The 17493-nt window shown below is 41.1% G+C and overlaps 1 protein-coding gene across 1 annotated transcript in view; it reads left to right on the forward strand.

Annotated features, from left to right (window-relative positions):
• The window catches only part of DMBT1 (deleted in malignant brain tumors 1), a 50671-nt gene extending 49269 nt beyond the window's left edge, over positions 1-1402 (forward strand). The window contains exon 39 of the mRNA XM_058842060.1: positions 281-1402. Coding sequence (XP_058698043.1) covers positions 281-566 — 286 coding nt within the window. The 3' untranslated portion in view covers positions 567-1402. The remainder of the gene's footprint in view (positions 1-280) is intronic.
• The last annotated feature ends 16091 nt before the right edge of the window (positions 1403-17493 follow it).

Consider the following 17493-nt stretch of genomic DNA (forward strand, 5'->3'; position numbering starts at 1 on the left):
CTACCTACAGTGTCTTTCTCTTGGAAAAATAGGAGTTGCCAATACTCCAGCTGCTTCACAGTACTTCAAAAAGTCTGTATTTTTGAAGTCCATACTATGCTATGAAAGTTACATTTTTATCCCCCTGCTTTCCAAGTACCCGACTATGATATAATTCAGTTTTAATCTGAATTTTGCAGGAACTCATAAGAATAAATCAAATAATTTGAATTTTAATTTTGCAAGAATGTGAAACGTGCATCCATGAAGACTAATTCCCCTTTTTTTTGCTCCTTTCTAGGTGTCCCAGAGATTCTTCCTATGCCACATACTTCTCCCCTTCCAGCCACTTTGCTCGGTTCAAATTCAATGCCTTTGAGTTCATGAGCCGGCACCCGTCGGTGTACCTCAAGTGCCAGATGCTGGTCTGCAGGCTCGGGGACCGCTCCTCCCGCTGCTACCGGGGCTGCAGCTCCAGGGCCAAGAGAGACACCAGCTCTGCTGAGGAACCCGTGGATGTGGTGGTTGGGCCCCTTCAGCTCCGAGAAGGGGATGCTCCGAGGGGGAACACGGGAAAAGACCAGTAAATTTCTCTCACGTTTGCTCTAGGATAACCAACGGGCTTCAAGAAAAGCCACAGCTCTGTCGCCTGTCACTGAAATCTGCTTTTGCCAACTTTTCCCTAAAAAGGAAGGGATCAACACTTTGCAAGCTTCTGCTTTCACCCTTTTCAATTTTTGTTTTTAAAGGTGTAACTTCTCTGGCTGTCCCAAAGGAGAGTTGCCTGTAATCCCTTTTAGTGCTGTAACTCCTTGAACTGTTCTAATTAGCTCCAGTCTGATTGTGAATTTGATGGCACTTGGGGATATTGTTTATTGGTGGACTTATCTGTGCTAGTTTAATGGCAGGACTCAATAACCTTAAAGGTCTTTTCTAACCTAAATGATCCCATGATTCCATGACAGCCATCTGGGAGCAAATTCCCAGCTTTCCTGAGAAATATTTCACTCCCTCAGTTGTTTTCTGCCTATGAAGTTTACTTAGTTGAGTTGTCATCCCTGCTAATATGAAGCCTGTCCAAATAGTTGAAAGCAATGAATCTGTGAGTTTGCTTATTTCTGACTTTGATCTGGGAGCCATCCCTTTAATACTGGAGATCTTTGTGCCTTGATCTTCAATATGCTGAGATCAAACCCCAAAAACTTTCACTCATAGGGCTGGGCTCCTCTAGCAACCAGAATTGTGGCTATACAATATTCTAATTATTTTGAGTATTGCTTCTAGTGCTTTATTTCTTATTGAAACAATAATGGGTCTGTGCTTATTTATAAAATGCAGAGATTTCCAAGCTAAAATTAATCTGTTCTGTGAGCAGTATAATTTATAATCGAAAGAAGGAATGTTTACAAAGCAATAAATCTATTTTGACTCTCAAATTAATGTCTCTGTGCTTAAAATATAAATGTTTTACTGTGTTGAAGAGTGTGGTCTGTTTGAGGAAAAATTCCAAGTGATGGTCTGAGCCCCTGCTTCTGAAACATTACACAGGGAACTTCTAAATATCTTAATATAAAATTTATCTTAATATAAATAATTGAAATATCTTGCCCCTGCTGCTGACAATTCCCTCACACCAGTGGTTGGTGCTGTCACCCTCCTGGCAGTTGTTGTTTCTGTGAATTCAGGGCAAACCTTACATGTTTTGGGCCACCAAAAAGCCTCACTGGTGACATTCTCACATGTGTCACTTGTGGGAAGCTGTGATATCTTTATCCACAATAAATTCTGCTGCAATGCCTTAGAACAGCGTTGTAATCCTAACACCTCTTAAAGGATTAAGAATTTCAACTCTCATGCCACAAGCTGTTTGGCACACTTATTTCATTTTCCTCCTCTTTAATTCTCCTCTCACATCATTCTAAAACCATTTATCTAATGCCTCAAGATTTTGTGCGCTGGAAAATGTGAATGAGGCATCAAGAAATATTTCAAGGTTTATTGAAAGGAAGGAAGATTTAATTTGGAGAGAATGGATGATCCCTGGAAAGGAAATGTAAAAATTGATCTTACCACACCAACTGCATTTGTGGCTATATAATATTCTAGTTATTTTGAGCACTGATTAATATCTTTTCCATGAAGTTTTAACTTCTCTAGATGGAAATAAATCCAAATTCAAAATATACTGAGCTGTTAAAGACGTTTTGTTTGCAATCTTTAAGGCTGAAACACACAATCTATTCTAAAGGCTTGGTATATCAATTGGTAACCTTCCCATTAATATACATCCTAAACCAGGCAAAAACACAAATGTCATGCAGGAGACTGAATCTCAGCCAGGAGATTCTTCAGCTCTCACCCAAATGTCAGTCAAGAGGTGAAAGACAGTTCATATCTGCTTTCCAGAAGGAAAAATTTTGTTCCATTTTTATTACTTTTGGTTGCTGATCACAAAACTATTTAATTTTTTTTCCCCTCCTTGGTTGTGTGCTTTGTGGCTGTGAGGAGTTTGGCTTCTCAGGACTTAGCCAGCCTTTCAGAATGTCTTGTGCACATTGATAAATCAGACTGAAATATGCTGGAAATGCAAACAGCCAAATGCCACAGAAACATTTATCACTGGTGCATGAAAACATGAAAAGCAAGACCTGGGATTTTTTGCCTTTCATGTACTAGGTAAAAAATACAAAGAATTAAAGGCAAAATGTAAGCCAAAATTGTTTATTTGGCCTTTTGTTTTGGTTTTCTGTTTGGTTTGTAGGGGATCAATGTTATGCCAGTCTCACAGGGGAGGCTGGTGCCTGCAAACACGAGGGTGTCAAGAGCCAGGAGCAGGTGAAGGACACTTCCTTTGCTCTTTTTAAATGAGATTTCTGGGGGCTGCTTATTTTTGCCACCTCCTCTTCCCTCAGAAAGACACACCAACCATCACTTGGCAGCTTTATCCTTTGAAAAACTGTCTGACTTTGGTGTTGGGTTATTTCAGCTCCTCCTGGTGTGTCTGTCACAACACATCCCACGTGCTTTTTCTCTCAGCAGTATGCACTCAACTGATCATCTCAGCACCAATAATAAATATTTTGCTTGCAGCACCATGAGAAAATCCCTTAGAAGTGTCAACCCAAGAACTGAATTACACCACTGCACTGCTTCTGGTTGGGATAGTTAATTTTCTTCCCAGCAGCTGGTACAGTGCCCTGTTTGGATTTAGGATGAGAATAATGTTGGGAGCTGATGGTTCTGAGCAACTCTCACACTCAGTCAGCTCCTCGTGCTGCTGTGCCAGTGAGGAGGCTGGGGGGCTCAAGAAATTTTATTTTATTTTATTTTATTTTATTTTATTTTATTTTATTTTATTTTATTTTATTTTATTTTATTTTATTTTATTTTATTTTATTTTATTTTATTTTATTTTATTTTATCATTTCATTTCATTTCTTTTCATTTCATTTCTTTTTATTTTTCCCCAATTCTCTCCCCCATCCCACTGGGAGGGGGGAACAAGCAAACAGCTGAAAGTGCTCAGAACTCTGACAAAACTGCATGTCTGTGAGAAACTTCCCTGAAGGTTTCTTTAATGGGAAAAGAAGGGATCAAATCAATTTGATTTAAAATACACATAAATTTTTTAGTAAATATTTCCATAGGGTCTATGGGCTCCTGGCTTTATGCTGTTCCCAGTGCTATCAAATCACCTATTTGGCCAGAACTGAGGTTGAAGCAAAGCTCAGAAACAAAGTCCTTGTTTGCTTGTTTGTATGCTGGATTTCCTGTCCTGTTTATCCTCCTATTCTAATTTTGGAGTATGAAGCAGATAATTCAACTCTGTGGTCCTCCTTCCCAGGAACCCACCACAAAAATATTTATAACTGGGTATAAATAAACATTGTTTTTTGTTTCTGCATCTCATAGCCAGCAAGCAGATTCATTTTCCAATTTATTTGAAAAATGATTTATTAATAAAAAATCCTCATGTGGATTGAGATTTCAAGAATCTAATTAGGGTTTGCAGGGTATGGGTAAGAAACACCATTTTTCTTGTTTTCATTACTTTCTCCCCATGCTTTCCCCATGGAATCCCACAGATATCTACTGACAATAAGCTGAATTCAGCAGCTGAACACAACCTTCTGCTCCCAGCTCTGGCTCAGGGGTCCTTTCATGCCCAAGCCCCACTACTTGCACCAAATTCCAATTATATAACTAAAGAAATATACTCTGGAGATCATTTCACTCAACTGATAATTTTATTTTCGTAGTTAACTCCATCAGACTCACCAAGTCACAGCCAAGCTTTTTTAACAGACTTACACCAGGATCTCCCTATCGTATTTTTAAATGTTTTGTCTGTTTTTATCTAGATGGCAAAAGCTAAGGAGACACTAAAATTCACACAGCAGCTTGTGAATATTAGGAGACCTTCTCCCTCAGACTCATGACACAAGAAGCCTATTTTAATGAAACCTCTCTTGTCTGAGGAAGCTGATCAGTGACCCAGCTGTGTCACTGGAGTGATTTGTTTCCATTTCCTAGAATAACACTTGGAGCACCTCTTTTGCCCTGAATCACCTGGTACTCATCCAACCAAAATTTCCTTTTTTTTTTTTTTTTTTTTCTGAAATAAGTGGATTAGTCACAGGGTGTAATATAGCCATTAATTACTGCTGCTGTTCTAAAGAGCCTGAATGACTGTCACTTTTTTTCCCTGTGTTTTTCTCAGTTTTGAGGAACCATAGTTTCAGATTCTCTATTTCCTCCTGGTGTCTGACTAGTGATGTTGAGATGTTTCAGAAGCATTTGGCATTAGTTACCATCTTCCATTGCCAAGCCTGGATTCAAGCAGGGCTTTGCTGCACGAGATAGGATGAAAATCAAGTTGTGTTCACGTGAGGGCTCCATGCCTCCATGCAAAGGCATGTCTTTTCCAACCTCAGCAATTCCATCATTCTGTTTGGCAAAGCCAGCCCTTCTGCCCCAAATTCTGGATCTTGATATCCCAAATTCAGGCCCAGAATCCCAAAGGTGCAGCCCCAGCTGCAGAAGCGTGGGGTTAGGGTTTCAGTTTCCCCTCAGCTTCAGTTTCCCCTCGAGGTTTGGGCAGCGCTGGTTTGAGAGCAGCACTCTGAGCATGAAGAGTAAACACTTGAGCTGAGCTTTGCCAGCGTGAGACAAACCCTCTTTGTTTCACAAGTCCGCTGGATTTGGCTGAGGAATGCATTGTTGGGGAAGACAAGAGGGCTGCTCCTGCCAGCACCACCAGGATTCATCCTGGCATCACACGAGGTGCTGCCCAAAGGCAGCAGTGTGACAGCTGGGGGGACAAAAATCGAGCTGGAGATTAACTGTTTGAAACACAGGCTGGAATTTGGACAGCCTTGAGAGGTTCCTGGCACTGCATTTTTGGGGAAAAAAATAGAGTTTTGTTTACTGCAGATAAGGCAGTCCATTGCCCTGGTAATGTTTCCTCCCTGGTTCCTCTTGGGGCAGTGGCTGCTGTGGGATGTCCAAGGGGAGGGGTTAACCACTGGTCCCACAGAAGAGAAGGGCTTCAAACAATTATTAAGGAGCTCCAAAAATGAAGCTATTAGAAAGGAACTCCTGCAAAAAAATTTACCAGAACTTCTAAGAAGTTAAAAGTATCTCCACTCTATGAAATTACATTGGCTATCGCTGCTCTTTCAGTTTCTTGCCTTCCAGCAACATTTCCTCTGTAGTATCAAACCCTATCAAATCAAATCCTTTGGTTCTACTCTGATTTACCTTGGATTTTCATTTTAGTGACCACGTTGTTTCATTTATACAACCTTGTTACTGCTAACACTTGAAAAATTCATATTTTCCTGTGCAGTCATAAACAAATGCATTTCAAGACTGGTCTGACTTCTGTTGTAGACCTGTGTAATAGTCCTGAAAAAAGGTGTATTAATCTGCTTCCTATTGTTCCAACATTATCTTCAGCACCATTTCCTTACTAGATGTGGTTGTTACTGCACTGACTCAAACTCCACCTAGAAGTGACTGATTTTTTCATCCACAGCTGGCACAGGATCTGAAGGAAGAGGCATTCTTACATTTGTGTAATTGCATTAAATATCGTGCTCTGATGTTTCAGAACTGAATTTGCACAGAGCAAAACACTGGAAGTGTTCAATGCTCTTATAGTCACGACCCAGAACAACCTGCTTCAAGCAGCATAAACCAACCTGCATAAATCTCTTATTCTGTCTTTCCATGAAATGTCCAGCTTCAGGGAAACTCTCTTTTGTCTTTCAAATAAATGTCAGTGGGGGTGGTAAATGGGTAGAGCCACTGCTAAGGGCAGGCTGAAATATTTTGCAAAATATTTCAGAGAAATATTGGGAGAAATTTTGTGATGATTTCTGGGATAAAAGTGATGCAGCAGCTGTCTGCAGCCAGCAGGTCTGTGGACATGGGGCATCACCTTCAGGAGATGTGACTTTTGCTCACAGCCCAGGAAAAATTGTCATGGATGATGTGCAGTGCAGGGGGAAAGGAGAAATACCTGTGGGAGTTCTCACAAGTTCTCACAAGGGCTGTTATGGACAGAAGTGTGACAGTCACTGTGATGCCATTTGCTCATCTAAAAGGCAAAACCTTTGCTTGCTCAAGAGGAGCCACAGTGAATTTTTAATTTTGTCAAATTGCAAAGTGCTCTCCTGAACTATAAAACACATTTCTCAGCAGAATTATGCCTCTGTTAATACCCACATTGTCACCAAATCTCTGTCCCATGCAGTGTTTCCCTCTTTTTTCTTTATTTTTAATCCATATTTGACATGGCAAACTTCCATCCAACTAAGATTCAAAACCTTTTAGAGCATTTTAAGCAGTGTCACTCAGAGTTCGTCCTTTTATATTACTGCCACACTTTTTTAGGCACCTGTAACCTCTTTTACCCAACTTTATTTGCTTACTACCAAGGCTTGGGAGGAACAACAAAATCAATCCCTCCTTCTGCCCTCACAGAACCAACAAACTTTCATACAGGAGACTTTTCCTGAACTTAATGTCCTAATCCCACATATCTCACCCTGACAAAGCTTTTATTGAACAACTGAGGATCATTTATTTAAGTGAGATAACCAGGATAAACCAAAGGTAAAGGTTTAGAGTCATGACTCCTTTGCAGCTTAGGGACAGAAAGCAAGAAAAAGGAACCAGAGCTTGTGTCAGATGTCTCTGAAGGACATGCCACAACCTTCTGGCCTTTCTGGATCCTTACCCAAATTTAACCTTAACTTTTTTTAATGCCTGCCTGATGGTAAAAAAAGCCCAAAGTCTTGTTCTCCACTGATTTTTCAAGTTGCTAGCAAGGACAGTCAGCTCATAATTAATTATCCAGTTGCTGGACACTTTGTGAAACAAAAGAGGTTTTACAAAAAAGGTGAAGTGTTGTTGTAGAATCATAGAATATCTTTGATTTGGAAACAATCCATGATGTTTGAGTCCAGCTCCCTGCTCCTCACAGGACAACCTACAATTAAACCACCTGACTTAAAATGTTGTCCAGGCACTTCTTGACCTCTGGTAGGTTTGGTGCTGTTCCAGTGTCCAACCACCCTCTGGGTGAAGAACCTCTTCTAAAAATAAAGTTAATTTTATAGAAACTGTAATTGCTAAAATGTATGTTTTGTTTATTTCCTCCTCTGACAGCTTCTATGGGAACTGAAATACCTGGCATTTTCATTTTGTATTTATTCAAACATTTCTATCTTGAAAAAAATTCCCTACCATAAAAAGTTGATCTTTAAATTATGACTGATTTGCACCTTATTTAATTTCTTCAGTAGTTTATGCCTGAGGAAAAACTTAAAATACAGTGTGTTTTGACCACAATGAAAGCAGTAATTCTGATTTACCTGAGTTTTCATGAGACTAACCATAGATTTTCAATATTTAAGGAGATTTAATATATGAAACTTAAGTATAAATCTGATTTGCCACAGGACTGAAAGGATGTGGCCTTTTGTGTGTGAAAAACCTCTTCACTGGATCAGAAGTTAAAAGTTTCAAGTCTTAAAAGGAAAGGTGTTACATAGAACAGCATTTTTAATGTTATCTGTTACCTGGATTTACCTCACACAAAAAAATCCTAAGAGAATTTTTACACTTCCTTATGAAGCTCAAAGGCCCTGAAGTGATATCAAGATGCAAGGAGGAAAGAAAATGCAGTTTTAAGGAAGTCATGGTGACACTGTGCTGCTTTGGCTTGATTAACCTCATGTCTTGGTCACCCTTGTCTCAATGAGTTGAACCTTGATTTTGTTCTATTAATTTAAATACTTCAATGTAAGTATGTCAATAAATACCCACTATCATTTGTCTAACACAGGTAATTTATTTAATTACAACTAATTTCTTAACCGCTATTCGGCTGGGAATAAATCACTTTAACTTTGGCAGCCTACAGAGTTTTATCTGCTCATCTGGGAGTGAGTTACACTGCACACTTCATGTGCCTCACTGCCTTTACCACCAAAATTTAAGTTAAATTTAAAGGCAACAGAAGTGACAGCTCAGTCCCTGGCACCCCAAGGCCACTCCCGTGTTTGTGACAACAGATGCTCAAAGGGCGCTGGTGGCACTCTGTGTGACCCTGCCCATGGCACTGCTGAGGTCAAAGGGATTTGCTGGAAGCTGAGGAAAGCTCCCCACTAAGACCATTGTCCACGTGAAAGTGGAAAGCAGGAAAAGCTGCAGGAATGCAGCACGTGCCAAGGCAAGCAAGGTGTGTTGACACAAAGCCTTAGCTGGGGAACAGGAGGAGATGACCTCTCCTGCCATGTGTGGGGCCAAGGTCACGGACACCCCCCCACTTCAGCACAGCCTTCACCTCTGAGAAAGATTTTCCCTCACTGGGGCTTCCAGAGGCTGGATGTGACATCCTTATCCCAAGGGAATTCTCCTCTGGAACTGGGAAGCTGGACCCAGCACTCCACACTCAGCTTTGCCCAAAGACTGTCTTCATACACAAAGTTTTCACTTTACAATGAATTCACTATAAATACAGGCAATGGCTTTGCAGGTTATGTTATGGAGGATGTGATTTACTTCAGCTGGGATTTGCCTTTTCTCTAATGATTCCTCAAAAACACCTTTCACTTCAGAACTGATTGGCCTTTAGTGGAAAAGCTGTCAGAGAGAAATGATGGCCTGTTCCAGCACAGATGTGGCCAGCAGGACCAGGGCAGTGAGCACCCCCTGTGCCAGGGGCACCTCAAATCTTGGGATCAGCTTTGGGTCCCTAGGATAAGAAGGACATTGAGGGGCTGGAGTGTGTCCAGGGAAGGGGACAGAACTGGGGAAGGGGCTGGTGCAGAATTGAGTTTGGCACTGGGAAACACCTCCAGTGTGGCGAGACACTGGAAATGGCCCTCCCCAGATTGCTGGGTATGCTGTGGGTTCAGCAAAAGCCAGGATTTATGGCATAAGAACAATTTTCAGGAGTGCAGTATGATGTTGAAAGCAGTGACAACTACATTGCTATAGCATGGGATAAAACTGTGAGTTCACACACATCAGTGATTTCTCTTTTTCCCCAGGCAATGAGAAATATAAATAAACAGACACAGAAGAAAGGCAATCAGCCCTAGTTTACTCCTTCAAAAAGACATTAGTGAAATTCTTTACAAATACGTGTACTTTTAAGGGATTTGCACAGGTGGAATGTCTTCATGGGCGCCACAGCAGCTCTGAGATGTTGGAGCATCTTTTCCCAGCCCCGTTCTCTTCCCAAGGACGGGGCCCCTCTGCCCTCCAGCGGCAGCAGCCACCAGAACAGCTCCGCCTTTCCCTCTGCTTTTAGCCTCTTAGAGAAATTATGACACTAAATAAAGTTATTTCCAGGGAGGGGAGATGTGCCAGTGCAGCAAAACTTCACACTGTGAAGAAAGATTTACCCCGAACCTCCAGCCCAAAATTATTTCACTACAAACCCTGTTTGTTTGCTAGGAGCAGATTTTGATAGATATCTTTAAAGTGTTCTGGGGAATAGATTTGCTCTTCCAAAACCACAAAGGTCAGCCCTGTTATCCCTGCTGATTCCTGGCACATAGGATTTACTCTCTGCATGACTTCCTTGGGACCTGTTTTGTAAAGTACACTGAGGAATGCTGAAAAAGCAGATCTTGATGCTTCTTAACAACTAAAGTTTTGTGTTCAGCCATGTTCCTTCCATGTCACCTTCTATCCTCATATCAGGGCTCCAAATAGAGCTGCACTGTGCCATGAAAGTAAAAAAAGCATTCATGAAAAGAAAGAATTTATGTTCATTTTTAATTCAGCTAAGAAAATTCAGCTTGGTTTTTTTACTCTGTAGCTGAGTCCCTTCTCTCTGACAGGACAAAATGAGGCAGAGCTGGAGGAATCCTTTAGGATATCAGAGGCCATGGTGGTGTTGACACCATCACTTCATGCCAGGGACAAAACTGGAAGCTCTTTTATTGCTCTGGGGGCTGCAAATCAGACAGAGAGAACTGCACATCTGAAACACGCTGGAGAGATCTCCCAGGTTGAAGAGAAGTCAGGAAAATAAGAAAAACTGCTTCTTACAGGAGTAATTTTGGCAAACAAAGAGAATTTGTTTGAGGCTTGCCTGACACTTTTAGGATGCTAATCTTTTGGCACAATCCCCACGCCAATTTAATCTGGTTAATATGGTTGTAAATTTGAAACTGTCTTAATGGGTGGCATGAGAATCCTTACCAAACAGCCTAATCTCCAAAAGTAAATCACTGCTTCCTGGAACAGCCACACCATCAACACAGGGCCACAAAGGTGCCCGGGGAGTGTTTGGGAAGATCTCAGTGGCCAGTCCGGAACAGCTCCGTGATCTCCTCATCCGGGTGTCTGGATGTACCCTGTGAAGGGAAAATCCTCACTAAATCACTTCCTTGGCATCGATCTGGAAGTTGAGGGAGAGGGATCAGGTTGCACAGCACCCGCCTTTGATGCAGACCAGAACCCATTTGGTATAAATTCTGCAGCTGTGCTGGGCTAGGACAGACCACCCCCAACAACCATGGACCTTCACGTGCGTCTCACCTGGCTGCTTCTGCTGAGCACCACTCTCCTGTCTGAACCAGGTACTGCCTTGAAAATCTCTTCATCCTTGCAGGGAAATGTTACAGAATTATTTACTAATACAGGCTGGCTTGATGGGAAGTGACAGCAAAGGTTGTCCTTGAGTACTGCTGATGAGTGTTGTAACATAGAATTGATGGTTTGTCTTCTGCTTCAAAGATTCAGTCCAAATCCAAAGGTTGTATTTCAGAATATATGTATCTCAAAGTATATGTATTTCAAAACAAATGTATTTAAAAATATTTGTATTTCAAAATATTTGTTTTTCAAAATACCTAATACAATATGTACAATATATGTAATATTATATTAAGATCCTATATTTCAAAATATAACCTATGAAGGTTATAGACTGAAGAAGACTGAAGAATATTCTTTTGTTTCTTTTCCGTGAGGGAAACAGCTTGTGGAAGCTGTTTTCTAAATGTTCTTCTTCTGATATTCAAGTTTTAATTAAAATTATTCTATGCTGTACTTTTTAAAATGTAGAGAAAGAGGGGAAGGAAACACAGAGAAGTCTGCCAGACCCAGGTGGAAATATGCTCTGCATGACATGTTCCTTCAAATTTATAATCTTGAATGAGATCATTTGAGCTTTATTTATCACCATGAAAAAAAGTCTTGCCAATTCCTTACAAAAAGAGATGATTTCACAGAGTGTAGATTAAGGGCTGGCTGTTTGGATTATTTACAAAACAAGAGTATGATGTGTTACTTCAGGGTGAATACGTTTTATTCTCTGCCACAGCAAGCGGAGCCTGGTGGAACCAGCCAGATGGAGACTCAGATTCAGTATGGGACAAATTTTCCAATTGGATTAAAGAGAAATTTCAGCCCAAAGGTAAGAGACGTGCTCCTGAGTGTGAAGGCAGCTGCAGATGTGCAGAGCTCCCCGAGCCAGCTGTGGGTGAGCCGTGCCTCAGCAGCACAGCCAGCCGTGCCCTACCAGGGTAGATCAGGTCCTGCACGCAGCAGAGCCATGGGGATTCAAATTTAGACATCAGAGATTTAGCTATAAATAAGCAAATTGAGATTCACCTGTCAACTTTTGCTTTAGTTCCACCACAACCACAGCTGAGACTGGAATCTGGAGGGGACCGATGCGCCGGGAGGGTTGAAGTTTATCATGATGGAAAATGGGGCTCGGTCTGTGATGATTATTTCAGTATGAACAGTGCCAACGTTGTGTGCAGACAACTTAACTGTGGCCAAGCTGTCTCTGTCCTGGGACTGTCTTACTTTGGCCTCAGTGGAAAAATTATCCAGTTGGATGATGTGCAGTGTAGAGGAACTGAATCCCACCTTTGGGACTGCCGGCACGCCGGCTGGGGCAAGCACAACTGTGGACTCAATGAGGATGTTGGTGTCATCTGCTCAGGTAAAAATAAAAGTAATCACAAGAAAAATTGTACTATCCTGTTCCTTTAATGCACAAAACATCAGGGTAGAGCTTGGAAATCAGGCCAGGGCTGAAAAGTGGAGGTGGGGGGGCTGCTTCTGTTTAAGTCTGAGTGACTGAGGAGCAAAAGGATGCCTTGCAAAAAATAACAAGATTGGACAGTGAGCCCTGAGTAGAAAAATAGTGAAAAGCAGGTAGTTCAGGACAGCTTTAGTCAACATCTGATTATAGCCAAGCCCCAAGATATGAAAGGCAAAGAGTGAGGAGGAAATAGAGGCCCATCCAGTTGTGAAGCAGGCATGTGTGAGTGGAAACAAAAATAATTCTTGTCATAAATATATAATATAAAAAAATGCCCAATAAGGTAAATGTCTGTTTTTTGCTGTTCACAGATGCACTGCACACCACAGTTGCACCAACAGGTAAGGCTGGGCTTTTGGGACAGGACTCCCAAAATTAGCTCTTTAGTCTCCCCAGTGCTCAGAGGCTAATTTTTAACTCAGAAAATCACATTATTACAGCATCTTTGAAATAGTTTTCTACAAAGGCACATGCTCTGAATTACAAGTTATTGCTCCAAATTACTATTTATTCCATCGACTGCAACATTATTTCTTTATATTTTCATTATTTCTTTGCATTGCTAATACAAACTGTATTTGCCACTTACCTACTAATAATTAGTGAAAACATGAAGCAAGTCTTCATACTCCAGGTCTAAGTTTCTGATTCCACTTTTTTTTCTGAAATAATCATAACACCCTGGAAACCTTAAAGTACAGACTCATGTTTCTTGGGGTTTCTAGGTGTTAATTACACTCTTCATAATACCCAGTCACAGAAGAGCAGTTAAAATGCAGGTTTTTTTACCCTATAGAATCATAGAATCGCTGTTTTATTATATGTAACACAGAAATGAAAAGCTGGCTCCCAAAACCATTTATTCTTAAAGTTTTAACACAGCAGCAACTGTGACAATTAGCACAGAACCCCTGATTTCTGCTGGCAAAGGCCAGGGTGAAAAACAAGCTGCAAATGTCACGTGTGGAAATTTTGAGCAACAGATGTGATTTATTTAAAGGAGGTGGGAGGAGCCCAAGTGTCCCAAACTCACTGACAATGCTGGAAGAGCTTGTGCTGAGCCACATGAACAGAAGTTAAAATCCAGGGATCTTTCTGTCCCACGAAACCCAAAATGTGAATGATGTGACAGACCCTTGCAATGTCTCTGCAGGTTCCTCCCCTGCTCCCAGCCCAACCCCAGCACAGACTGAGACATCTCCTGCTCCAGAGACTGTGGAAACCCTCAAGAAAGGTGAGGGAAAGGGGCTGGATGTCACTCCCAAAGCACAAGACGAATCTCATGCTTTAATCTCCCTTACAATGGCTCCTTTGCACCTTTCCAAATGATTATTGCACCTCTAGGAGCGAAACAAGGCAGTGAGGAACAACACAAACCCACCGCCTTTGTTAGTAAATATTAAAGGAGGTGAAAGTAATTTTTTTGCAATCAAATATAACAGGCTTTGCAATGATTCATTTCCCCATAAAGCCCAAATTTATTTACCAAGACCCATTCACGTGTTCACTCCTAATTGCTGCCAAACTCTCTCTGTTTTGTATTTCCCCAACTGGCCCCAGATGTGACTTCTGCAGCTGCTACTGCCACAGAGAAAACTACCACATCCACTCCTGAAATCCCAACCACAGCTGATGAAGGTAAGAAGAGCCATTTCACATGTGCTTCTTAAAATAAATACTCTGTTAATTTGGGGGTTTCAGCTAAATTAAGATGTGACCATGTAAATCTGTAAATATTCATAGCAGACAATGTAGTTTTCCTTAGTTCCTCTTTTGTGAAGGAACAATCCCCTTACAACATCTTCACTTGTAAAATACCAGCCTGTCAGGACACAGCAGGGATACACACATTTAATGATTTATACCTCTGAGTTGTAGCTATAAAGAATACATTTTTTTAAAAAATTGCAAAGAAAAACTGTCCAGATCATTGTTATTCTGTGAGTTCAAAATTCATAAAAGCTCTGGAAACATGTAAGACCACGGACAGGCATTTTCACTCATTTCCCTCAGCTGGGGGATGAGACTCTCCAGTTATTCATCAGACTGATAATCATGGAATGGTTTGGGTTGGAAGGGACCCTAAAGATCACCTGGATCCAAGCATCTCCCATGGGCAGGGACACCACCCACTAGATCAGTCTTTTTATTAAACTGGAGACCTAAATCAAGTCACAAGCTCTTGAAATCACTCTTAAGCTTTTAATTGCTGCTTGCAACCATTTAGTTTCTCACCCTTTCAGCCTCCTTCCCTTCCACCACCTCCACAGAGGAAAGCAGGACATCAGAAACTGCTCCACAGACAGGAAAAGGGCATTTACACAACATGCAGCATGTCAGAAAAACATGGTTTTTAACGTGGTTAGGAGGGGACTTTAGTGAGAAGCCAAAATGTGCTGCACAATCAGCACCTCTCAGTGCAGCTCATGGGGCACGGTTTGAAGTCATCAAGAGTTGATTTCAGCCTTACCTGAGAGCTCTTTCCCTCTTGTTTCCAATTTCTTCCTCAGGATCAGACTTGTCACCTGCTGCACTTGTGGATGCGACAACCTCAGCTAAAGAAATCCTTTCCACACTGGCTGAAGGTAAGATACAGACACAATGACATAAAATCTAATCAAAAGTGCTTGAGTTTGTTCCAAAGAGGTTACATTGATAGGATTAAAGTAAATGAATAAACCTCAAGATCAACTGCTAGCTCATTGTCTCACTGAAGGAAAGTCCAGCTTATATTCATATTAACAAAGTACAATTTCACCTGAGTATTTGGACTCGAATAACCAGATTTTAGAGGCTAAAATCCAAGTCTCTTTTCCTTCAAGGATATAATCAAAAGCATATCAGCAATCATCAGCTCCACTTTCTATCACTGACTGGTGTATTTTCTCACCACTTTCACATTCCCTTCAAAACCTCTGTTCCTCCTTTGCATCCACTTCAGTGAATGAGGAGCCCGAGGCAATAACTACACCAGGAATCCTAAACACAGCTTATATAGGCAAAGTCTGAGTTACAAAATCAATTTGGAACCTCAGGGAGCTAAGGGACAGCCGGACTGTGTGCAAAAATGTTGCAAAGAAGTTTAATAAGGAGGGCTATGAACATATTGCTTCATTCTCTAAGCTAAGAAGCTTAAATACCCAACTACTAAATATTGATTTATTGTGGTGTTATGTGGTGATAAAGACTTTGTACTTTTCTAGCGACATGACAAATCCAAACAGTTTAACCAAAATTTAATTGTGGTTCCTGTTCATGTTGGCCAATATTATTCATTGTTCCTCCTGCTTTTTTTTCCCTCAAAGCTTCAGGAGAGTACTCTGTCACAGAAGCAGACAATCTGAGCACTTCTGCCCCAGCCACAAGCAGCCCTGAGCCAGCAACAACTCCAGCACCAGTGCCTACAGTGAAGGAAGCTGAGGAAGAGCCAGGTACAGCTGATGGTGCTGCAGTGTGTGCCCACACCCTCCTTTTCCCATGCTCTTTTCTGGAAACTCTTACTCTGGCATCCATTCCGTAGCACACTTTGCAACCTTTTAATGAATTAATGCTTTAATGAATTTAAGAAACAATTTTTAGGTATTAAAAAATATTTAAACCACAATTTCACCACACAGTGAAGAATTATCAGTTGCTCTTTTTCTGCCTTTTTCCTGACAGTCATTCCACTTTCAAAATGATAGAAACAAAAATTTTCCTTCTTAGAAGATTCTTTTGCAGAGTTCTGGTCAGATTTTGCTGCTTGCCTTCCTTGTTCAGACAATTTCATCTTCTACACACTGTGTGTAACGGGGATGCTGTTCAATGGTTAAAGGGAAAAAATGCTCCTTTCCAGCTCTACTAACTTTATTACTTCAATTTGTACATAATGAAGGTGAACTGTGTTAAAGTCTCAGGAATATTCAGTGCTCACTGATTCCTTTGATTATATCCTACACTTAACAAAGAATTTTCTTTGGAGAGATACAGATATTGATTATTTTCTTTTACTGATTTGCTGAAAGTGAGAAGTGGCTGTTCATCTCTCTGTAGTCAGCCCACAAGAAGACATTAAAGATTTTCGAGGCTATTACTTAATCAGTCCTTTATTTGCTGAAAAAGTCCCCCTGAAAATTTCAGATTGCTGATCATATTTTAGATTAATTAAATAATTAATTGATTAAAAAACTTTAATGGGGAAGCTGCCTCCCTCCCATAAAACCATTTTTAATATCAGCTGAATAACAACAAATTCCTTTCTGCCTGCAATTCAAGGCCTGGATCCAAATAGAGAATTTTTAATCTGCCTCTTTCTCACTATCCCCACCTGGATTTAGACAGCCAATGCAGCCTTAAAATAGTGCTAAACTTTCTATTTAACACTTTTCACCATCCCTGATGAATACTCAGCACCTGGATTAACAGGTTAATTAGCATTTCTCTCAATTATCTCATATTTGGCAGTCTTGTTTAGAATTAGATCTTGGGGAAGGAGCCAAGCACGTTGCTGCTGGCAGTTCTGCAGAAGTAAATGCTTGGCACGGTGCTGGGGTGGAAGGAGCTTTGATCAAGGCCAGCAAAAAGGAATTAAGGACGAGGAAACACAGCCCTCACCAGGGATGGATGTGCATTAGTTGGTCACAACCAGCTGCCAGGTGACAGCAGAAGCTCCCAAAATGAAAACCTGGTACCTCTCCAGGGGTGAGACAGGTGTGTGAAGGATGATGGCCACAAACCAGCAGGGACTCCAATTATGCTGCTGGCGCCGTCTCCGAGTTCTCTCTCTGAAAGAAAAATACACTCCAGGCCCATAAAACTAATTTGGGACTTCAGATCTCTGAAAGCCTTTCCCTGTGAAAGGGAGATAAATGTGTGGAGTGTTCTGTGAGTGGCCAGCTCTCAGAAATGAGCCTGGGCTGAGGAAATAGCTCTGCCACTGTTCTGGGGAAACG

Source organism: Poecile atricapillus, chromosome 6, assembly GCF_030490865.1.
Source record: "Poecile atricapillus isolate bPoeAtr1 chromosome 6, bPoeAtr1.hap1, whole genome shotgun sequence".
Lineage (NCBI taxonomy): Eukaryota > Metazoa > Chordata > Aves > Passeriformes > Paridae > Poecile > Poecile atricapillus.